At 58.7% G+C, this 24,257-nt stretch overlaps 1 protein-coding gene across 1 annotated transcript; it reads right to left on the bottom strand.

The window, feature by feature from the left end:
• Positions 1–3,443: 3,443 nt before the first annotated feature.
• Positions 3,444–24,091, bottom strand: PLXDC1 (plexin domain containing 1). Its single transcript, XM_071577254.1, has 14 exons — positions 23,954–24,091; positions 22,439–22,578; positions 19,192–19,335; positions 18,748–18,817; positions 18,266–18,388; positions 17,646–17,764; positions 17,131–17,230; positions 15,130–15,225; positions 13,656–13,737; positions 11,466–11,523; positions 9,445–9,568; positions 7,654–7,689; positions 6,792–6,946; positions 3,444–5,470 (listed from the first exon to the last, which is right to left on the bottom strand). Exons 1-14 carry the CDS (start codon positions 24,006–24,008, stop codon positions 5,351–5,353), a joined length of 1,422 nt encoding a protein of 473 aa, XP_071433355.1. The 5' UTR covers positions 24,009–24,091; the 3' UTR covers positions 3,444–5,350.
• Positions 24,092–24,257: the final 166 nt, after the last annotated feature.

The raw sequence follows: 24,257 nt of genomic DNA, 5'->3' as shown, positions 1-24,257 counted from the left end.
CCAAAATCCTGCCCAGAGGGGTTTGATCCTCTGGGAAGCTGAGGAGAATTGGACACAAAGTCCCATTTTATTGTTATTTTGGTTGTGGAATTCTGTGGGGATAGGGAGGAATTGGAAGAAAGAGGGGAAATAAGGAAAATATAATAGAAAATAGGAAAGCAGGGGGGGAAAGAGGAGATAATTAATGAATCCCTTCATGCCCTGAAGGACTGAGGCTGACACATGGCCTGGCCCCTCTGATCCTGCCCATCCTCTGGAATTCTGTGCCATCCTCACCCCCAGGGCAGCATCCAAGCTCCCTGGCATCCTGCTGGAACCTGGGCCTGCAGGAACCCAGGGCAGGAGCCTCTCCAAGGGGCAGGAATTGCAGCTGTCCTGGCTGGGGAGCTCTCACACCTCCCACACAGGCACTTCTGATCCCCAGAGCTGAGGGACTCCCTCCAGCTGGTTTGGAGGATTCCAGAGGCAGAATGCAGAGTCCCAGCTCTCACTTCCTGCCTTCAGGTGATGCTGCTGAAGGTCTGGATGGAGGAAATGTGGGAGGGAAGGAGGGAAGAGGGATGGGGTGGATGCAGGGGGGGTGCAGAGGGGTCCTGTGTTTGTTGCTCATCCTTCATCCTTTACCCTCACACTGAATTTGTCCCTCTGTGTTGCCAAACCCTTCCTGAGATCTGTCCCTCTGCACTTCCCAGCCTGCTCCTGCCATCAAAATATTCCATATATTTTCCCTGCCTCCAGCTTTTCTCCCTCTTCCAGTCCTGCAGACAGACAGAGACCAGCCCCCAAAAAAGCAGCAGATTACTAAGAATTCCTGAGCATCCCAAACACAGTCTGGCATTGGCTGAGGAGCTGAGGGAGCCTGGAATTGGTGCTTTTCCTCTCTCCTGCTTTTTAAGATGCAACACTGAGCCCCAGCCAGATGGGAACCTGTCAGCACAACGCAGGGATAATCACCAGTGGAGCCATGGGAAGTCTGGGAGCAGACCAGGAGCTCCTCAGCCAGTGCTGCTCTGCTTCATCATCCCAGTTTTCCTGGGATGGGAGCACTGCTGGGGCCTGTTATTCCTTTGGGGAAACACCAAGGAAAACCTTGGGTTGGTAGGGCTGCAAATTCTCCCTGAAGTTAATTCTGTCCAGGGAGGGGGAAATGATCTGACCTGCAAGGGATTCAATTAAATCTTAATTATTAACCTGGATCCAGAATCCTGGAATTGCTGAGGTTGGAAAAGACCTCTGTGATCATCCCAGAGAGCCACATCCAAAGGTGTCCTGAGCCCTCCCAGGGATGGGCACTGCCCACAGCCCTTTCCATGGAGACTCTGCCCTGCTCCCAGTGCCACATCCCATGGACTGGGCTGGGTTTGGAGGATTGTACCCAAAATTGTCCCTCTATCCCTGTCAGACCCCTCCAGGCTTTGCCAACAGCAGGAGATACCCCAAAGCCTCATTTTTGGTGGATTTTTCCCACCTCCACCAGCAGGAAAAGGAGTTAAGAAATTCTCACCTTGGGTTTTGTTATTATTCCATAGGTCTGGAAACTGGAGGAGTAAAAAAATCCTCCAGGAGTCTGGGAAAAAAACCCCCAGGATGTCAGAGAGGAACATTCTACAGCTCATCACAGACCAAGGAACTCACCATTATTAACAGAACAGCAAACCTGCTCTTTCCAGTCCTTAAAAAAGCAAATATAAAAGGCTTTTTTAAATTTTTTCCCCCCCTTTATCCTGGAATTTTATCAGTGAGGTATTTTTTATTTTTGCAGGGAAAAGGGTTTCTGTGTGTTCTGCCAGCACGTGGGGGAGGTTTTATCAGGGCTTAAATAAAGCAACAAACCCACCTGTCAGTTTTTATTCCCATCGAGGAGGGACCAACCCAGCTCAGCTCCGTTTTCCTGAGAACAAGGGGAATCTCTGCCTGCTCTGACCTACTTGTGGAACAGTCTCTGGGTGCGAAGGGAAAGGTAGGAAAAAGAAAGGAAAATGTTCCCAGTTGGGTGCTCAGGTTCCTGCCCAGCCTTTTGTGAGGGGAAATTCGTGGGAGGAGCTGAAGGCTCAGGATCCTCCAGGCTGGGAATGTGCAGTGGCTCCCCTGGATCCAGCCCTTTTTTGGGAATGTGCTGGGGATTATCCCCCACCCCACCCTCTCGTACCCAGCTCTGCCAGCTGGGAGGGGACAATCCACTTTTTGGGGAACACCTGGGCAGGCAATGCCACCCTTTGCCTCCCAAAGACCAGCAAATCCCGAATTCTCCGTGAGCTCTGGAACAACCCTGAACCTCCCTTTGCAGCTGGGGCAACAACCCAGGGCAGAATTCCATGGAATGCCCATCCAGGGAGGGACCAGGAGCCCAAATCCTACTCCCACTGCACTCAGAGCTGCATATTTTTATTTTATTTTATTTTATTTTATTTTATTTTATTTTATTTTATTTTATTTTATTTTTACTTTATTTATTTTATTTTAATTTTTATTATTTTATTTTATTTTATTTTACTTTATTTTATTTATTTTTTATTTTTATTTTATTTAATTTTTTATTTTCTAATTTTATTTTTATTTTATTTTATTTCATTTCATTTTATTTCATTTTTTAATTTTATTTTATTTTATTTTATTTTATTTCATTTTATTTCATTTTATTTTATTTTATTTTTAATTTTTATTATTTTATTTTATTTTGTTTTATTTTATTTTATTTTATTTTATTTTATTTTTATTTTATTTTATTTTATTTCTTTTTTATTTTATTTATTTTATTTTATTTTATCTGCTGCTTCTCCCCTCAGGAAAGTGGAAGGAGGCCCCAGGACAGGAGGGTTCCTTTATCCTGATTAAATCACCTCCTGTCTGGGTTGTGTTCACAGTTTCCCCCAGCCTGGCAGAGGCTCCTGAGGAAGAGGAGGCTGAGCAGGCTGGGATGGGCCTGGGAGGGTGAAGGGGAGTGGGGAGAAATGGATATATTGGACATTTCCCAGTGGGAATAACGGGATCTTTAGCAGAGCAAAGGAAATGTGGCTGTGCAGGGGCTGCCCAGAGGCCTCGGGGAACATTAAAGGCATTTCAGTGTCTGAAATAACCTGGGGCTGGTGCAGAGACCAAAACACCCGACCTGAGTGTTGTGGGAGAGCCCCAGAAGCCGAGGAGGCTCCACTGAGCAGGATGAGGAGCCTGGAAAAGCTTCACCCGACCAGGCAGGCAGAAGGAACGGGAAGCAAACCATGGTCTGGGTTCCAGCTCAGGGACACGAGTTGTGAGCCCTGGGAACTCCTCCCTAATGATGTGTCTGTGCACACACGGGGGGAAAAACCCCAAAAAATCCAAATAAATCCTCCTGGGTTTGTGGCATCAATTAAAAGAACCCAAAATGAAAAGCAGCCCCACCCTGCCCAAGTGCCCACGTGCCCCAAGAACAACCCCGGGCAGGTTCCTTTGGCAACCCAGTCCAAAAGGAAGGAGGTTTTATTTCATACTCAGAATTCCATGCAGATAATCCATAGGAAATACATTGCAGTAAAAGAGAGTTAAAGTGCCTTTAGTCCCTCGGAAAAGTCCAAACTGTGCTGGAAATTCAAGTATGTGAAAAACAAGGCCTAAAACTATTTGAAATAATAGTTCAAATGCAGAGTTAAATCCAGAGAAAATCCCTTCCCAGTTCATTCTGAAAGGGGCTCAGATTTGGGGCTAAAACCACATGACAGAATCCCTCTGAATTTCTGGGAAATGGTGGGAAAAAACCCCAATTTTTAGTGAAAAGGTTTATTTGGGAATAAAATTTACCTTCAAAAGAGAGACTTGTCTGGGCCAGGATAACCTGACATGACTCAGTTTGAGCAGTTTGGTGCTTTATGCAGCAAAAATCCCCCTGGGGGGTCCCAGAAAGTCTAACGTGGGGTTCAAATACCAGCAAAGATCTGTATTTATCTGGAAATGCAGCAGATGAGAAGGAAAACATTAATTAGACAGACCCTGCCCTTGGCAGTGCCACCCCCAGTGCCAGCTGAGCAGCCAGTGCAGGAAAGATGCACCAAACATGATGATCAGAATAAAGAGCTGAGAGCAGGAGAAAATGTCAAAAAAAAAGGGGGAAAAGCTCCCCCAGCCAACACTTTTTTGGGTGGGGAAAGGCAATTTCAGCCCCCCCTGGACTGTGGGTTGTCCCTTTCTTTGTACAGAGATTTCCTCAGGTTGGGGCCCGTCTGTGGAACTGGGGGGAGTATTTTTGGAGATTAATCTTGAATTCTGAGGGCACAGAGGGAGGAGAAAGCCCTGAGAGGCCTCGGGTGGAGCCTTTGGTTGGGGCAGCTCTGGAGTCACCAAGTCCATCCCAATCCCCACCTGGGGTGGGACAGAAGAAAAGAAGAAATAGGGAAAAGATTCCACTGACTCCAAACTGTGATATTGGAAAGGGGATTTTCGGAGTTTCTGGGGTGTCCAGGCACTTTTTATTTCTCTGAAATGCCCAACTGCCAATGGGTCTGAAATCCAAAGGAAGGGCTTGGAATTCCTCCAGGATTTAGTTGTGTTTGCACAGCTCTCTCCTCATCCTCTTCCACCAAACCCACCCTGTTCCCACTGGATCAGTGGCCAACAGGACACATTTTTAAGGAATCTCAAGACTTTTCCCCCCCCACTCTCTGTCTCCTTTAGGGGAAGGGTCATAATTAGTAATTTAGCAAACTAATTAGATGCCAAAAAGTGCATCAAAGCTCACAAAGTCCTGGAGGTGAATCCTCTGCAGTTTTGTCCTTAAAACAGATCAGGTTCCCTTTTCTCCAGAGAGAGGAGGGGAAGGTGTTGCTTTGAAGGGAGAGCTGGATCCTGGGGGTGGAAAACCAGGAGTGGGATGAAAAGAGCAGGATTTGAGGCTTCTCAGCCAGGAGGACAAACTGAAATGTCAGTTAAAGGCAGCGAAGGGGACAGTGGGGACAGAGCTGGGGGAGAGGGGAACCATCCCTGCCCCTCCTGGACCACCACAACTCTGACTCCACTTCCCAACCACTCCAGGAGAGGGAAGAGGCACCAACAGGACATTCCTGAGCACTCCAGAGCTGCTGTGCCCCAAAATGCTTCTCTTTGCTCCCCAAGAACCAGCTGCTCAAGGCAACCCCTGGGTTTGCCCACAAGATTTCCCCCCATTTCTTCTGCTGTTCAGGCTCTGGTGGAGGAGGCAAGAGAGAAAGAGCAACCAAAAATCCCCCAGAGCCCGTGAGGATCCAGATCTGGGCACATCCAGCTCCTCTGGCCCTGCCACAGCTCTCTGGGCTTGTCCTTCTCCTCTCCTTGTGTTTCTTCTCCAGGAGGGGCCACTTTGCGTTGGGCTGGCGGGAGGTTGGGGGTGCAGGGGGGGCTCTCAGCACTGCTCTGCTTCCACAAATCCCTCCTTTTCCTGGCTGGCAGCCTCCACCTCGGAGTATGTGGCGTGGCTGGAGTGATTCCGGAATTTCATGGCGGGCCAATGGCGTGGCCGGCGCTGTGGGCAGAGAGGGAGGGCATGGAAGGGCAGGGACCCCCCTGGGAATCTCCTGGAACTCCTGGAGAGCAGCTGGGGGTGCCCACAGCATTCCTGGGCAGGGCTGCCCTGTGCCCACAGCATTCCCAGTGCCAGGATTCAGCCCCATGCCAGGATTCAGTTCCATTCCAGGATCCAACACCATCCCAGGATCCCTGTGTCAGGATCCAGCCCAATCCCAGGATCCAGCCTCATGTCAGGATCCAACCCTATCCCAGGATCCCTGTGCCAGGATCCAACCCCATCCCAGGATCCCTGTGCCAGGATCCAGCTCCATTCTAAGATCCAGCCTCATGCCAGGATCCAACCCCATCCCAGGATCCAGCCCCATCCCAGGATCCCTGTGCCAGGATCCAGCCCCGTTCCAAGATCCAGCCTCATGCCAGGATCCAACCCCATCCCAGGATCCAACCCCATCCCAGGATCCAGCCCCATCCCAGGATCCCTGTGCCAGGATCTAGCCCGTGCCATGATCCCTGTGCCAGGATCCAGCCCTGTGCCATGATCCCTGTGCCAGGATTCAGCTCCATGCCAGGATCCAGCCCTGTGCCATGATCCCTGTGCCAGGATTCAGCCCCATGCCAGGATCCAGCCCTGTCCCAGGATCCCTGTGCCAGGATTCAGCTCCATGCCACAATCCAGCCCCGTGCCAGGATCCAGCCCGTGCCATGATCCCTGTGCCAGGATCCAGCCCTGTCCCAGGATCCCTGTGCCAGGATTCAGCTCCATGCCAGGATCCAACCCCATCCCAGGATCCCTGTGCCAGGATTCAGCTCCATGCCACGATCCAGCCCCGTGCCAGGATCCAGCCCACTGTGCCCCACCCCACCCACTGCTCTGGCTCCACAGCAGCTGGTGGGGATTGTTGGACCCTCCACCATCCTGGGCATGGAATTCCTCCCCTCAGAGCAGCCCCAGTGCCCTCACACAGAGCTGGTGGCACTGCCAGGCAAGTCTGGCAATTTGAGGCACCAAAACTCCAGCTGGGCAGTTCAGCCTCGGGCCAGGCTGCCCACAGAACAGGGGGAAGAGCCTGGCATTCCATGGGGGAAACAGGCAGGGTGGGAAAGGGAGTAAAATAAACCCTGTGGGAAGGAGGGAGGCCGAGTTTCAACCCCCCGAGCTCAGGTTGGGAGCTCAGCCGGGACCGGAGGGGCACGGAAAGGAACATGGAGATGAACCCACCAAAGCTCCCGGCGCTGCCCACTCTCCTCTGCAAGGCTGGGATTTGTGGGCATGGCACAGCAAGGGCAAAGCTGGCAGGGCTGGGCAGGGCACTCACCTCGAGGAAGAAGAGGGCAGCGTTGGAGGTGGGGTGGCTGCTGATGTAGATGCCAGCCAGGATGATGCCAGCCAGGAGCAGCACGGCCAGGACGATGCCCACGATGGTGCCCGTGGGGATTGGGGCTGTGCCAGAGGGAATGCTGCTTCCCAGGCCTGGAAAACAGGATGCAGCTGGCCCTGGAGCTGTGCTGAGCCCTGGCACAGCCACACTGGGGTCTTGGCCTCTGTGGGCAGGGGCAGCACTGGGCATTTGGGGGGCAGACTGGGAATAAGGTGGATTTCCAGGGCTCTGCAGCCCAACCCTGTGCCCAGTTCAGCCACTGGAACTGCCCTGAGCAGCTCCCAGGGAAGAGGGAAAGCTCCTTGCACAGGGGCTGGCACCAGGGAGGAGGGCTTGGATCCTTCCCATCCTCTGGAATTAGGAAGGGCATTAGAGCAGCAGCTCAGAGGGCCAGCCTGGGGCTCACCAAGCACTCAGAACACTTTTTATTGGGATTTTATGCTGCTCTTTGGCCCAGCTGGGGAAATTCCAAGGAAAAAGAACTTTGTGTCTGTGAAAATATTGCAAATGAAGGGAATTACAGGGAAGGAGGAAACTCCTTATCTGGGTTTACACAGAAGGGCTGAGTGGGAAAAGTGGACAAACAGCACCAGGGTAAACCAGATCATTCCAGACTCTCACTTTCCACTATCTGGAATTGCATTAATCAGGGTGAGAACAACAGGAATTTTATCTTGATGACACGCCCCCCCCGCCTCTGGGGTTCACCTGTCCCCCCTGCTGACCACCCCCAGCTCCCAAGGAATCCAGGGAAACCTGTGAGCCCATGGAGGGGGCAGAGAGGAGGGGAAGGGCTTACCTTCTGCTCCTGCAAACTGGTTGAGCTTCGTGTCATCTGAAAGGAGAAAACAAGGCAGAAAATCAAATTCGGGGCTGTCTCTGCCACCCTGCAGGTTTCCCCCCTGCCTCCACCCCCCGGGGTGGGATCTCTGGACAACTCTAAAGGTGGGAGAGGGAGGAGCCCAGAGAACAGCAGAGAAAGCAGGTGGGGTGCAGGTCATGCTCCTGCACCGGGTGGCACCTGGAGCACAAACACCTGGGAAAAGGGGGCACTCCACACACCCAGAGCCCAGGGTGGCACAGCACGAGGGTGCTGGGTGAGGGCCCAGCCCAGGGGGTGGCACAGCCACAGCACCTGCAGCGAATCCATCCCAAAGAAATCAAAGGGATGTTGCACTGGGGGGGCTTTTGGGGGGGCCCAAACCCACTTTCATTCCTCATCTCCTTCTGGAAAAACCAGGAGAGATTGGACAAGGCTTTGTCTCCTGATGTCTCCACATCCCCCCCATCACGAGGGTGAAATCCTGGTCCAGAATTCCAGTCCAGAATTCCCACTGTTTGGCTTCCAGCTGTGCTGGACACAGCACTGACACACGGCTGGTGAGTCAGGCACATCCAGCTGCATCTCCAGGAGCAGATCCAGGGAACTGGGCTGGCTGGGCAGGACACAGATCCAGGGAACTGGGATGGCTGAGGAGGACACAGTTCCAGGGAACTGGGATGGCTGGGGAGGACACAGATCCAGGGAACTGGGCTGGCTGGGCAGGACACAGATCCAGGGAATTGGGCTGGCTGGGGAGGACACAGATCCAGGGAACTGGGCTGGCTGGGAAGGACACAGATCCAGGGAATTGGGATGGCTGGAAAGGATAAGGATCCAGGGAACTGGGCTGGCTGGGGAGGTCAAAGATCCCTTTGGTCTCCTCCTGGAGCAGTTTGTTCCCTTCCCGGATCTCCACTCAACTCCATGCTCAGCAGAAAAAGCCTCTTGCTCTTTTTTTCCAAGAACCAGCAGGAGTTGGGAAAGACTCCCCGTGGTGGCTGTTCCACCCTCCCCTCCTTCAACTGCTCCTTCCAGAGCCAGCCCCGCCGCTCCGGCCCGCCCGCTCTGAAGGACAATCACTGAAGGGCCTTTGCAGCGCTAATTAGCAGCTGTCATTAGGGACTGGCAGGCAGGGAATGGAAGCGATACCTGCCCGGAGGATCCGCCCCGCGTTAATGGGATCAGCACTCGGAGCTCTCCAGGGAAAGCCGCAGGTTCTGAGCAGCTTCCCGAGGCTGAGCAGCCCCATTCCCAAGGAGAGGGCGAGCAGCAGCCTGGGCTGGGTGAATTCCAGGCTGACAGTGCTAAGCCCCAGCCCAGGGAAAGCCTGAGCCCCACTCTGAAGGATTAACCCCTTTGGGATGCTCTGGATTCTGCCCACCAGGGATTAGTTGTTGTTGACCTTCACAAACGGGTAAAAAAGCTGGAAAAGCTGTAAATTCTTCCCATTGGAGGGTCTCAGCCCTCCCTGTGCCACCTCCCCCCAGGTCCCACCTCCTGGCTGCCCTTCCTTCCCTTCTCCACCACCTCCTGTACCCCCCCTTGTCCAAGGCCAGGCTGGACGGGGTTTGGAGCACCCTGGGACAGTGGGAGGTGTCCCTGCCCATGGCAGGGGGTGGCACTGGGTGGCTTTGAGGTCCTTCCAACCCAAACCATTCCAGGATTCTGCTTCAACCCCCATCCTGTTCTTGGGTTTGGCTGTGGATTGGCTTTATGGAGAGAAGGAGCTTCCCAGGACAAGCACCAGGTGTGGGATGTCCCCCCTACCTTCGGTGGTGAGGCTGTCCAGGAAGAGGGAGGACGTGGAGGTGGCAAGAGGTGCCAAGGAGCCGACAGGAGGGGCTGAGTAGCGACTGCCCTCTGCTAAATCCTCACAGGTCTGTTCATCGGACTGGAAGGGAAATGGAGAAGGGCTGTTGTTCCCAGTTTTCCTGCAGCAGGAATGCCAGGCAGGGAGGGCTGTGCTTCCAAGGCCTGGGGCTGCTCTGAGTTCAAACACTGCAGGGGACACAGGGGACACATCCAGGGGTGGCAGGAGAAGTGACCCAGAGCTTGGGGAGGAGGAGGAAAAGTTCAGGAAGGAGGACAAAGGACAATGACCTGGCAAGGTCCTGCAGCCTGACCTTCGTGTGTCACTGGGTGACCTCCCACAGGTCTGGTGACCTCCCACAGGTCTGGTGACATCACACAGGTCTGGTGACATCACAGAGGTTTGGTGACATCACAGAGGTCTGGTGACATCACACAGATCTGGTGACATCACACAGGTCTGGTGACATCACACAGGTCTGGTGACACCACACAGGTCTGGTGACATCACACAGATCTGGTGACATCACAGAGGTCTGGTGACATCACACAGATCTGGTGACATCACATAGGTTTGGTGACATCACAGAGGTCTGGTGACATCACACAGGTCTGGTGACATCCCCTGGGGACAGTGACATCCCAAGGGGACAGTGACCTCCAGTTCCCTCACTCACCCTCTGGTTAACAGGGAACAAAGCTGAGTTTTCAGTTGGAAAAGAAATAAATAAACCCAATAACAACAACCAAAAAGGAAAAAAAAAAGCCCAAAGCAGAACCAGATGTTTCTTTGGAGCTGCTCTTTGGGAGACAAAGGAACGAGTTCATCCAAGGAGGAGATAATTGTGCTCACAAGGACAAACCCAGGGCTCGTTCCTTCCTGCCTGGGAGTGAGTAAGAGTCATGCTCTGGGAGGAGGAGGAGGAGGAGGAGGAGGAGGAGGAAAAACATCCCAGATCCCTGAGGGCTCAAACTGCACTGTCTGGAGGTCTCAGCACCTTCATGGAACATCCAGCACCCAGGAAAGGCAAAAGCAGCAAGGAGAACCCTGGGCTGGATGGGGCATCCTTTGACTATCCCAATCCAGGCATCCCCCAAGGGCTCCTGCTGTGATGGGAGAGGGGTGGGCAAAGGGAGAGCTGAGGGATCCCAAAAGGGAATAAAGGCATAGGAAGAGATATCTGAGGGGAATAAAAGAACATCTGAAGGGGATAAAGGAACATCTAAAGGGGATATCTGAAGGGAATAAAGGGATAGCTAAAGGTGTATCCAAAGGGAATAAATGGATATTTAAGTGGAATAAATTAATATTTACAGGTAAATCCAAAGGAAATAAAGGGATATCTAAAGGGGTTTCTAAAGGGAATAAAGGGATGTTTAAGTGGAGTAAATGAGTATCTCCAGGTAAATCCAAAGGGAATAAAGGGATATCTAAAGGTGTATCCAAAGGGAATAAAGGGATATCTAAGGGCCAATACTCAGCCTGGAGCAGAACCCCACGGGCCAAGCTGAGCTGAGCCTGCACTCCCTGCCTGGGCTGTGGCCTCGTTTCTCCATCAGCTCAGCCCCATCTCAGGGCCAGGCAGGGGGTCGGGGCTCACCTGGCCGGGGTTGGGGCTCACCTGACCGGGGTTGGGGCTCACCTGGCCAGGATTGGGGCTCACCTGGCCGGGATTGGGGCTCACCTGGCCGGGGTTGGGGCTCACCTGACCAGGGTTGGGGCTCACCTGGTCAGGATCGGGGCTCATCTGGCTGGGGTCGGGGCTCACCTGGCTGGGGTCGGGGCTCACCTGGCCGGGGTCGGGGCTCACCTGGGCAGGGTCGGGGCTCACCTGGCTGGGGTTGGGGCTCACCTGACCAGGGCTGGGGCTCACCTGGCTGGGGTCGGGGCTCACCTGGACGGGGTCAGGGCTCACCTGGCCAGGGTCGGGGCTCACCTGGCCGGGATTGGGGCTCACCTGGCCGGGGTCAGGGCTCACCTGGGCACAGCCATGGGCCAGCCAGTCCTGGCGGTGCCGGTCGAAGCCACTGGAGCACCTGGGGGGAAAGAGCATTACCTGGGGCAGGGGAAGAGCAGCAGGAACCTGGGCCAAGGGAACAGCATTACCCTGTGCCTGCTGGAGGCACTGCCTGGGATTGCTGAGCTGCCCAAGAGCCCCACACTGTGCCCTGCTGGGTGCTGGGTATGGAGACTCAGGGCTGGAAGGAGATATCCAAGATGATATCCAGCTGGAAGAACCCAAATATTCCCCTTCAGAGAGCAGGAGAAGGGTCAGCACCACTTCTCCAAAGGAAAGGGAGAAGGAAAAACTAGGAAAAATACAAAGCCTGAGTTTGAGTTTCCATTCCCTGGACTCTGTGCCAGGGCAAGGCCATGAGCTCCATGAGGTTTGCTGGGGTTTTTCCAGCAACATCTGCACAGGAAAAACACACTAAAGAAATTATAAATGACATCAGGCAAACACCAGTGAGAGAAATCCCTGCAGGAACAGGGAATGGAAGAGCTCTCTGACCTTTGGAAAGTCTCAGGGGGAATAAAATCTGAACCAGGGGTTCAGCTCCCACCAGCACCAACCAGTAATGGAGGAGAACACAAAAAACTGCAGGGCCAGCTGAGATCTTTGCTCAAAGCCCAGCTCCTGTCACAGTTATGGGCTCAGGAGAGGCAGAAATAGAGAGTCCACTGTCCAGGAGGGAGCTGAGTGGAGTCTGGGATGGGCTGGAGTCGGGAGGAGCTCCAGCCCTGGCAGCCACCCCAGCAGCTCCTTGGGGCAGATCCCGTGGGCTTTGCCAGGCCAAGCTGGTGGGAAGCCAGCAAAGACAGGGGGCTGTTTGCTCCAACTTGCCCAGCCCGTGGTGGTTTTCCCTGGTGTAATTCCCGTTTGTAACCTGAACTCTCCAGTGACAGCGACAGGACGCGGGGCCGTCCCCAACACACCCAGGAGCAACAACTGGGGACTTGGGAGGGGGGAAAGGGGGGGTTAAACCCTTCCACTGCCACAGGGCAGGGCTGGGTGGGTTGTTGGGAAGGAATCCTTCCCTGGGAGGGTGGGCAGGCCCTGGCACAGGTGCCCAGAGAAGCTGCCCCAGCCCTGGGAGTGTCCAAGGAAAGGTTGGAGCAACCTGGGATAGTGGGAGGTGGAATGAGATGAACTTTAAGGTTCCTTCCAACCCAAACCATTGTATGATATGATAAAATCAGCTTTAGGAACACCATTAATTTGGAATAATCGGAATTACCAAGTGCTGGAACCCTTGGGGTTCAGCCCACACCAGATCCAGAGGAAGCCACTGCACCCCAGGCTCAGTTCTGCTGCTGCTGAAGCCACATCTGGTTTCAGCAGGTGTGAGAACATCCCATTCTCTGCCCTGAAGCCACCACTGAGCAACTGTCACTGAAAAATGACATTCCCCTGGCTGTGTCTCAGCCCAGGAGAGGAAGAGCTCGATGGTGGTTCATGGGGTGGCTTTGCTGAAGGCTCAGGACCTTTCCCCATGTCCTACTCCCACCTTGCAGGAGGGAGGGGCTGGGGGGGCAGGAGCCTGTGGCCTGCTGGGAGAGCAGGATTTCCATGGCACAGACATTCCCAGGGAGGATCTGTGTTTCTGGGTCCCCTCCCCTGCCACCAGCTCCAAATAAATCCTTCAGCACAGTCTCATTAAGCTCCTGAGCTCCGGGTGGTGCTGCTGGAGCTGCAGCAGAGCAGGGGCAGGCCCAGGTCCTCAGTCAGCCCCAAAAAGCAGCAGGTGCCTCCCCCCTTGTGCCCCCCAACAGTGGGACAATGGGCATGTCCCTCCCAGCTGGGGGGTGAGGAGCATTCCCAACTCCAGGACCTGCCTGGAGCCTGTCCCAGCCCCCCTTCCCTGCCCCTCTGCCTGAGCCCAGCCCAAGTCAGGACAAGTTTCCCCCTTGTTCAAGCTCAGTGACAAAAATGTGAGTCCTTCTCCAGGTCTCAGCTTGTTCCAGGACCAAAAACCCCAGGAAATGTCTCTTTTCAAGGGCTTGTAACCAGAGACCAGGTCACTGCTGAGCCTGACTGGGAGCCCAGGAGCATCTCACAAACCCAAAGCACAGCCAAAAGAGGGAAAAGAATAAAAACCCTCCAGCCCCACAGCCCCAGCCCCAGCCCTGTCCCCCTGCCCCAGCTCTGGGAACTCCTCACAGGTACCTCTGCAGGACGTGACACCAACTGCAGTTGAAGGTCAGCTCTGAGGTCACACACATTTCACAGCTCTGGTGCTGGAGACAAGCTGGAAAAGAGAGGAGAGATGTTCCAGGCAGATGCCAACATCTGTGTGGGCACCGGGGAGCAGCTGCTGAGAGCTGGGGGCACGGGCAGGACCACAGACTCAACCCCTGAGCTTCCAACCCAACCTCTCCATGCTGCACCTGCAGGGTGGACTCCCAGTCCCTCCAGGAACCTCCTCCCATTCTGTTTAACTGGGAATTCAAATACCTGGGAGGCTTTTGGGCCTTTCTCATTGCACAGAGGGGGTTCCTGGGGAGGAAGGACCAACACAAAGAGCTGAGCCCTTTGGGGCTGTGTCCACACAAAGTGGGTTTGCTGCTCAGGGAGCACCAACATTTGGTGTTCTCTGTCTAGAAAGGGTGGTCAGAAGGGGTTTGGCTGCAAAAAGAGTGGAGGAAAGCAGTGGTTTTAACCAGCCCCTCCACAGCAGGGGCAGGAGCAGCTCCAATGCTGGGACATCCCAGGGATGAACCCCCAGGAGCAAAAGCAGAGCCTGCTTTGCTGCAGCTCTGGGGCTCCCAGGCAGATATTGCTCTCAGCTCGCTGAGCTGCCAGGGAAAAACAGGGAAAAACAACCCAGCAGATCTCCAGGAGGAAAAAATAGAGTGATAGCAGAATGGTTATTTATGTTCTGCCTGCAATAACCTGCCTGCTGTTCCAACTGTCCCCAACACGGCGGGGACAGTGTTGGGGCAGCCCCTCCGGGTCCCCACGGCAGGTTTGCCCTCCCCCAGATTTACCAGCCCCTGATTCCTCTCCCTCGTGTCCATGGCCTTGGATCCAACCCCTAAAACGGGGCTGTGTAACAGCAGCTCCCAGAGCTCCCAGCTCAGTGTGGGGGCATTGAGAAGGTCTGGTGTGCAGCCCTGGGGTGAACCTGGGACCGGCACCATCAGCTGCAGCTCGTGGGGCAAAGAGCAGGAATTTGGGGTGGGAGTTGCTGTCAGTGCAGGGAATGAGGAATTGAGGGTGGGGAGCAGGGAGGGCACTGACCCTGGTGGGGCAGCTCAGAGCACAGCTTGGGACTGTGGCTCCCAGGGCATCCTGGCTGGCACCCCTGCCCTCCTTGGGGACCCCTGAGGGTGGGTTTGTGCAGACCCTCCTTTGTCAGCTCTGAGCTCTGCTGCTTCCCAGGCTCCTGGCTCAGCTTTGGAGCAGCCAGGCTGGCACACAGACTGGGATTTCTGCTGGCTGAGGTTGGCTCTGAGGGGCTTGATCCACCCCAGGGCAGGGCAAACCGTGCCCTGCTGGCAGCACACCCTCCCTACCCACCCCAGGGGTCGTGGGTGGCACCCCCTCCCAGCACCCGCCTCCCCGGCCTCGGCTCCCCCTCTGGGCTGCCAGCTGGGGGTCTCTGGGTGCCATCCCAGGCAGGAGGGTGGGCAGCACTCACTGGGCAGGGGGGTGAACTCCACGGCTGCCAGGCTGCTGATCCTGCTGGTGTCCAGCTCCACACGGTGGTACTCGTAGATGGTGCGGCGCCGCGACTCTGCAATGCCAGCCCTGGGCTCAGGCCGGGCACAAACCCACCCTGGCAGGGGATTCACCCCACACAGGGGTGGGCAGGGCTGGGGGGCTGCTGGTGAAAGGCAAAGGGGGCCCCAGCTCTGCAGCTGCAGGGATGGGCAGGTGCTGGGGGGCGGGAGGGGTGCCAGGGCACAGGTGCCCGTCCCCCTTTGCTGCCAGGAGGAGCTCTGAGCTCTCCGTCCCCTCGCCCTGACCTGAGGCTCTGGGGATGGACTGACAGACATGGGCCAGTCCTGCATCCTCCAAACAAACACACTGGTCAGCAGTGACTCACAGGCTGGAGCCTCTGGGGTCTCCCACACCCTCCTGCCCCCCAAGCCTCCCCTTCCCACCTCCCCTTCATGCTGGGGGCAGTGGGGTCTGTCCTGGATCCACCTGCTCCCAGCTGGTGGCACCAGCCCAGGTGCTCCCCTGGCATCATACGTGGTCAGTCCACCCTCTCCTCCCAACACGGCCACGTGCCCCACACTTGGAGCCCACGGGACGAGCGTCCTCCCCTCCCACCACTCCTCTGCTCCCTCCAACCCCTGTCTCTCCACCTCATCAGGCTTTTCATGCCCACTTCTTGCATTTCTTCCCCCTCACAGCCCAGGGCAGGGCCCTGGAAGTCCCTGGGATGGAGGGCCCAGTCCAGAGGAGCAGCTGCAGGGTGGGAGCAGAGGAACCTCCCAGCCTGGCCCAGGTTCCTGCACAAACTGCTGTAAATGGCTCATAAACCGGGGCCAGATGGCTCCAGAAATAACATGGAGAGCTGGGAGGGAGGGACAGGGTTGGGCTGCTCATGACTGGAGAGGCTGGAAGGGCCTTTTTGGGGAGCTCAGCCCAGGCCCGCAGCTCATGGCACACATGGAATAAGTGTGTGGACATGGATGTGGGACATGGCCATGTCCTGCTGACACAGCTGCAGATCCCAGCCCTGACACACATGGAAGGACACCCAGAGCAGCAGGGGGGGCTGCAGACCCTCCAACCCCCCCATCCCCATGGGAATGGGGCACCCTGCACCCCCCAGACCCTCCAAACCCCCCATCCCCATGGGAATGGGACACCCTGCACCCCCCAGACCCTCCAACCCCCCCATCCCCATGGGAATGGGACACCCTGCACTCCCCAGACCCTCCAACCCTCCCATCCCCATGGGAATGGGGCACCCTGCACCCCCCAGACCCTCCAACCCTCCCATCCCCATGGGAATGGGGCACCCTGCACACCCCAGACCCTCCAAACCCCCAATCCCCATGGGAATGGGGCACCCTGCACCCCCCAGACCCTCCAAACCCCCCCATCCCCATGGGAATGGGGCACCCTGCACCCCCCAGACTCTCCAAACCCCCCCATCCCGATGGGAATGGGGCACCCTGCACCCCCCAACCCTCTTGGCCCTCTGCAGCCCCGTTGGGAATCCAAGAAGAATGGAATTCTTCCCCTCCTTCTCATTAACTGGGAATCAGAGAAGAGAGAGCTTGGCTGCTCATGGAAATCCTGACCACACTGGGCAAGAAGCACCAAGGCCCACCCAGAGCAGGAGGTTCAGAGATGGGCTTGGCCATGGGGGGATGACTCTGAGAGGGATGTTCCCTGAGAGGGATTCCCCAAAAGGATGCACCTCCAGAGGGATCCCCAGGGGGACAGCAGAGCCCCTCCCAGCCCCTCAGCTGCCCTGCTCCCTGTGGATCCAGGCAGTGCATCCTCATGGCCTGGAATGTCCAGAGATGAGGATGTGTGACCCTCTCTCCCCTCTGCCAGCTGCAATGCCAAGGATGCTCCCAGGGGTCCCTTGGGATTAGCTCCCCCCAGCCCAGCAGCCCCCAGGGGTCCCTTGGGATCAGCTCCCCCCAGCCCAGCAGCTCCTGGGGCAGGGACTCACCAGGCACATCGGGAGAAGGGTTGAGGATCATGAAGGCGTCAGAGAGCCCGGCCTTCACGGGGTGCTGGCTGGCACTGATCTGCAGGACTGGCACTGGGATCTGTGCAGGGAGAGGGGACATGACAGATCCCGGCCCTGCCCCTGCCCCTGGTGCTGCTGCAGAGCCCCCAGCAATGCCCAGCCCCACAGTGTGGGCACCAAACCACTCCCAGCCCCACAGTGTGGGCACCAAACCACCTCCCAGCCCCACAGTGTGGGCACCAAACCACCTCCCAGCCCCACAGTGTGGGCACCAAACCACCTCCCAGCCCCACAGTGTGGGCACCAAACCACCTCCCAGCCCCACAGTGTGGGCACCAAACCACCTCCCAGCCTCACAGTGTGGGCACCAAACCCCCTCCCAGCCCCACAGGCACTCCCGTGGGGCCCCTCCTGCCCTGCCCTCCCCTGCAGGAGGAGGCACCTGATGCTTCCAGGGGTCTCCTGGAGGTGCCAGGACAGGGAGGGTCTCTCACCTCCTTGTACCCAAAGACGATCCTGCCCGTGCTGTGCAGGGCAGCCTGGAAGGTGAAGCTGCCCAGCTCCTCCTTCCCCTGGAGATACACCTTGTCCCACTGCACCACGAACACTGTCCCTGGGGGTGACCAGAGCAGCTCAGTCCTCTCCTCTCTCATTGCTCCTCATCTCACCAGCCTGACCCATCCTCCTCTGTCCAGGAACCTCCAGGACATCTCACCCCCCAACCTCCAGCACTGTGCTCAGAGCAGACCCCCTGCCAACCACCTCAACCCCCCCGGGGGCTGCACAGCCCCTGCTGCCCCCTCCCCACAGCCTCTCCTGCCCCCTCCCCACAGGCCCTTCTGCCCTCCTGCCCCTCCCCACAGCCCCTCCTGCCCCAGCCCCCTCCCCACAGCCCCTCCTGCCCCTCCCCACAGCCCCTCCTGCCCCAGCCCCCTCCCCACAGCCCCTCCTGCCCTCCTGCCCCTCCCCACAGCCCCTCCTGCCCCCTCCCCACAGCCCCTCCTGCCCCAGCCCCCTCCCCACACCCCCAGCTGGCCCCAGAGAGCTGAGCTTTGCCCCGATGGATGAGGAAGGAGCAGGGAATGGAGTGGGGGGTGTCCAGGGCAGGACTCACCGTTGTCCAGGTACTGGACGGTGGAGTTGCGGGAGTAGCTGGGGTTGAAGTTGGCCATGAGGGGCGCGATGTACTGGGTGGCCGTGAGCATGCGGTGGATGACATCCCCCACGAAGATAAACCCTGGGCAAGCAGAGGGTGAGGCAGCACCAACCCCCCCTTCACCACCCCAGGACCCTCCCTCCCTCCTTCCCACCTCCCACCACCCCACCCATCCCCGTTTTCACCCCCAGCATCCCCTCCTGGGTTTCCTCCAAGCCTGTCTGACCTCCCTTCATCCCCCAAACTGCTGCAGGACCTGAGGCAGCAGGAGGAGGACAGGGGGAGATTTGGGGTGCAGGGAGAAGGTTACAGGGGCTGTACCCCCTTCTCAGAGCGCCCTGGGGCTGTGGGGGGAGGTCAGAGACAGCACCAGAGCCGCGTCCAGACCCCTCTGCAGGAATCCCAGCCCGCCCAGCCCAGCCCAGCCCATCGCGACTCACCACCCGTCGCGATCGTGACCTGCCGCAGGAGGTGGCCGTAGAAGGGGAAGTCAAAGGAGAGGATGATCCTCTGCAGGAGGGAGATGAGGTGAGAACCACGCTCAGCCCCTGGGACAACCCCAGCTCCCTCAGCTGCTCCTCACAGGATTTGTGCTCCAGACCCTTCTCTGGACACGCTCCAGCCCCTCAATGTCCCTCCTAAACTGAGGGGCCAGAACTGGGCACAGCACTCCAGGTGTGGCCTCACCAGTGCCCAGCCCAGGGGCAGAATCCCTGCCCTGCTCCTGCTGCCACACTGTCCCTGATCCAGGCCAGGGTGCCATGGGCCGTTTTGGCCAGCTGGGCCCACCTGGCCCACGTTCAGTGCCCCCATGTCCCTCTCTGCCTGGCACACCTGCTGGACATCCCTGCTGGCACGGGGGCCGTGGGGATGGCACTGCTCACCGAGGCCTGGCGGTGGGTGTTGGAGAGGATCCCATGGACCTTCACGTGGCTCCTGTTGGCAGCTGCCATGTCCACCCAGAGCCCCCTGGCATGGGCATCCCCCGGCCCGTAGACCCGCGACACGTAATAGCTGTGATTGTCCTCCTGCAGGAGACACGTGTCACCAACCCCGGGCACTGGGGGTGGGTGGGCACAGAGCAGCAAGGAATCCATGGAAAACCCCGGCAGAGCAGCTGGAGAAGGGGCAGGGATCCCACGGGACCCCAGGCTTGGCCGGAGCGCGCCGTGAGTCACGGAGAGCTCGGCACAGCCCAGGCAGCATTCCCGGGAAGGAAAGATCCCACTCCAGGGCTGGGGCTGGAGCTGCAGCTGAGGGACCACTGGGAGAGAAGCAACAGGAGGGGCCGGGAAAGCTCCGAGGAAATGATTAACCTGGGAATGGGCAGCTCGGGGAAAGGGCTGAGCCACCACTGCCAGCAGAGAGGGAGGATGAGGATGAGGATGGGGATGGGGATGGGGATGGGGATGGGGATGGGGGTGGGGATGGGGATGGGGATGGGGATGGGGATGAGGATGAGGATGAGGATGGGGATGGAGATGGGGATGGGGATGGGGAGGGGGATGGGGATGGGGATGGGGATGGGGATGGGGATGGGGATGGGGATGGGGATGGGGATGGGGATGAGGATGAGGATGAGGATGGGGATGGAGATGGGGATGGGGATGGGGAGGGGGATGGGGATGGGGATGGGGATGGGGATGGGGATGGGGATGGGGATGGGGATGGGGATGGGGATGGGGATGAGGATGAAGATGAGGATGGGGGCACAGCAGGGGCAGAGGAACATGGCATGTGCCCCAGGGTAACCCCCCTGGGGTGTGAAATGGAGCCTTGCTCTGCCTGAGGGAGCAGAACCCCCTTGTTCTCACCCAGAGCAATGAGAGGGACCCCACCTCGGGTGTCCCCCCAGACCCTCCAAGTCCCCTCTCCCAGGACAACCAGAGCATGGCCCAGAGCCACCTCAGGCTGCCGAGGGACAAACCCCTGCTGGGGACACAGGGCACTGCCAGCCCCGCCGTGGCCTCTGGTGGGACACCCAGCCGGGAGCCGTCGCCTGTCAGGGCAGGGCGGTCATACCGCGCCGGGGGGGACGGGAAGCGTCTTAATTTTCCTTGGGAAAGCAGTTGCTCCAGCGCTCCGTGCCAGCACCTGGCACGATGCCACATCCCCTGCTTGTCCCCATCTGCTGCACGGCTGTTGCTCGGCCCCCTCTGACCTCCAGCCCCACTCAGACCCCCAAAACCTCCTCTGACTCCCCCAAAACCCCCTCTGACCCCCCAAACCCCCTCTGACCCCCAGAACTTTCCCCCCTGGCCCCGGGACCTGCTCCCTGCACACGATCCCGGATGTTGGAGGCAGAGGAAGAGCCCTCAGCTGGAATGAAGTGCTGTTAGAAAACCCCTGGAACTTGTGCTTTTCCTGCTTCACCAAAGTTTAGTGAGAGTCCTGGCAGTCCTCAGCCTTTCCCAGTTCTTCCCCACGGCAGTTACAGCCCCTCTTTGCATCCCAAAGCCCTCCAATCCCTATGGAAGGGGAGACAGGCACAGGGAATGCTGAGCTGGCACCTGCTGCATCCCAGCACACACCACGAAAACCCCCGGGATGCAGGGACAGGTCACTCCTGGGTGACAAAGGACAAAACCTGCCGTGTCCTCGTGTCCCCCTGTGCCTTCCCGAAGTGTTCCAAATAATCCAGGGGGGAACAGGCAGGGCTGGAGCACAGAGGATGTGGCTGCCACACTCCTGACCTCATCGCTGACTCACTGGGATGTTCTAATCTGTCACCTTGCTTTGGTTAGAGCAGGAATTGGGAGAGGAGAGGTTTGGGACACAGGGAGAAGTGGGGCAGAGCTGGGGGAGGGATGAGACCTTCATTCTTTGGGACCAGACCTGCCTTTCTGTACCCTAAACCTGGAATATTTTGGGAAGAGAGAGGCAAAACCCCTCCAGCCCCTGCAGTGGCACCTGCCAAGGTGGGACCCACCTTCTGCAGGTGGGACAGGGTGAGATGGACCTGTGACCTTGTCCATGGCCCCATTCCCAGGGCAGACCCCACAGCCCCAGGAAATCACTGCCCTTTCCTGCAGGGAACCACAAGCACCATCACACCCTCCCTGCGGCATCTCCAAATGGCCACCGGTGGTTTGGGGTATTTTTAGACACTTCCACATCGGGACTTTCCTGATTCCTGCCCTTTCTTCATCCCCAGTGGATGAGCTGCAGCAGAGTGGAAGCAGCCACAGCTGTTTGTGCCCTGCATGTTGTGCCACAGGGGCACCAAAAACACTGGGACAAGTCACCCAGAAACCACCCATGGACACGGTCATGGTCACGGTCATGGTCATGGTCACGGTCATGGTCATGGTCATGGTCATGGTCATGGCCACGCATCCCCCATCCCCAGAGCTCAGGAAACTCCTCTGCCTGCCAAGGGACACACAGCCCTGCCACAAATAACCGGGAGCTAATTGAGGGCGGGTAATTAGGCACAGCCAGGCTGGGGGAGCCAAGGGAGCTGTCCCAGGAGGTGACACTGCTGCTGTTGGAGCTTGTTAGGGGTGGCACAGGGACAGAGATTCCCCCCCCACTCCCACACAGCCCCCTCACCCCAGCACGGCCCACTCAGCCCCAGTCAGGTCATCACAGGGGACAATGGCATCGTCCTGGTGGCACATGTGGCATCCACAAGCAAAGCATCCCGGGATTTCCAGCCCAGGGACCTGGCAGGGCTGGGGAGGCCGCAGGGCTCGGAGCAATCCCAGGGCACAAGGCTGTAAATTATCCTCTGGGATGGATCAGATCCAGCCCCACACATTGGACCAGATCCAGCTCCCTGCCCAGCCCGGGAATAGCTCTTGTGGTTGGGCACTGGGTGGCTCTGGGTGGCGCAGGGGTGGACCCTCCCACCACAGTGGGGGTGCCGTGGGGGGCAGGTGCCATGGGGGGCAGGGCAGAACCCCCTCACCACAGTCTGGGTCTCACTGGGGGGCAGGTGCCATGGGGGGCAGGTGCCATGGGGGACAGAGGGGAACCCCTCACCACAACCTGGGTCTCGTTGGGGGGCAGGTGCCATGGGGGACAGGGCAGGACCCCCTCACCACAATCCAGGTCTCGTTGGGGGGCAGGTGCCATGGGGGGCAGGTGCCATGGGGGGCAGGTGCCATGGGGGGCAGGGGACCCCCTCACCACAATCCGGGTCTCGTTGGGGGGCAGGGTGTCGATGGCCAGGCTGCCCCCGCCCAGGTCCTGGCTCAGCCGTGTCCCCTCTGGTGCCTCCCGGGCTCTCCGTCGCCCTTCGCCCACCGCTGGGCTCCCGGGGGGGCATCCTGGGGGGCAGAGCGAGGGGTTAATGGGGTCCCACGCCGGGAGGGCACCCCTGGGGTCACCCCTGTCCCCCAGCAATGCCCCTGGTTACGTGACACTGGGTTGGGGGGTCTCAGCCTCGATAAGCAGCATCACTGCCAAGATGGGCACCAGGGAAGGGTCTCTGTGGTCTGGGGTGGGCACAGGTGCAGGGACAGGTGACAGTCACCCCGGCCAGGGCAGGAGAGCTGGGATGGAGGGGGGTGAAGGGCAGAACACCCACAAATGGCAGCCCCTGCTCACACCAGCGTGACCCTGACAAGGGACAGGCTGCACCAGTGTGGCCGTGCCCTCGATGTCCCCACGCCACCAGCCCCCTCCTCGGGGCTGGCAAGGGCTCCGGGTGCCAGGGAAGACCCCAAGCACGATCCCCCAAAGAAACGCGTCCCTCGTTCCCTCCTGACACATCTCCCCAGCCCTGGGGAGGGAGCGGAGGCAGGAAACATGACTGAGAGGGGAGAAAAAGCCATTTGGGACCGAATCTGCCGAGGATCATGAGACTGGCGGCGGCTCCGCGCGGCGGGGGCGGCGGGCACGGCGCGCTCGCCCACGGGCAGGGACACAGCAGGGCCGGCCGTCCCCAGGCAGGGGACAGCAGAGCCCCCGGGGGGCCGCGGGCAGCTCCCCTCACCCTGGGGAGGGGGTTCCCATCTCCAGCCCCGGGCAGAGAATTGCCAAGTGCTGCCCAAAGAGCTCCTGGATCTGGATTCTGTTCCCAGATCTCCGCGAGGGGAAACTGAGGCAGGAGGGGCAGGGCTGAGCTGGGCATAGCCCGGAGGGCACTGGGGTGGGGGGTCACACTGCCATCCCCGGGGGTACCTGCTGGGAGGGGTGGGGTGCCCCAAGGAGCAGAGAGCCCCCCCCAAAGGCTCCCCAAAACCTCACCGGGTGGCAGCACCCACAGCCGGGACAGCACCAGCCGTGCCATGGGGTGCCACGGGTGGGGGATCCTGGGTGGGAGCACCCACAGCTCCCCTCTGCCCCAGGGCTGCCCAGCACAGATCGGGGGGTCTGGGCACCCCATCTTCGCCGTGGAGATGCTGGGGCAGGGGACGGGCATGGGGTGGGCAGTGGGACCCCCGGAGCAGGTCCCACGGCGCGGGTGGGGCAGCCGCCTGTGGGGCACAGCGTGACCTGCACCTGCCTGCTCGGGGGGGCACAGAGACACCCCCAAAGCACAGCCCAGGGGGGCACAGACGCCCGGAACACCCCAGCAGGGGGGCACAGACCCCCGGGACCCCCCTGCAATGCGGGGCCGTGCACGGCGCTGCCCACCCGGGACCCCCCTGCACCCCCAGCCCCGGGGACCCCCGGAGCGCGCCCCCCGAGCCCCCCTACCTGCGCCCAGCGCCCCGCGGAGCAGGCAGAGCAGGAGGAGACCCCCCCAGCGCATGGTGCGGGGGGTCGGGGGGCTCAGAGCCCCGCCATGGGCCGGGACCCCCGCGAGCCGCGCACCGAGCGGAGCCCGAGAGGAGCCGGGCGGGGCCGGGGGCGGGGCCGGGGGTGGGGATGGCATTGGGAAGGGTTGGGATGGGATGGGAAGGGATGGGGATGGAGCCGGGCAGGACCCCCGTGTGCCCGAGCGGCTCGGGGATATCCCCCCATCTCGGCCGGGCCACATCTCCGGGCGCTGCCACCCCCA

The sequence above is a fragment of the Pithys albifrons genome, chromosome 25 (assembly GCF_047495875.1).
Source record: "Pithys albifrons albifrons isolate INPA30051 chromosome 25, PitAlb_v1, whole genome shotgun sequence".
NCBI lineage: Eukaryota > Metazoa > Chordata > Aves > Passeriformes > Thamnophilidae > Pithys > Pithys albifrons.
This window is presented reverse-complemented; position numbering and strand designations above follow the sequence as displayed.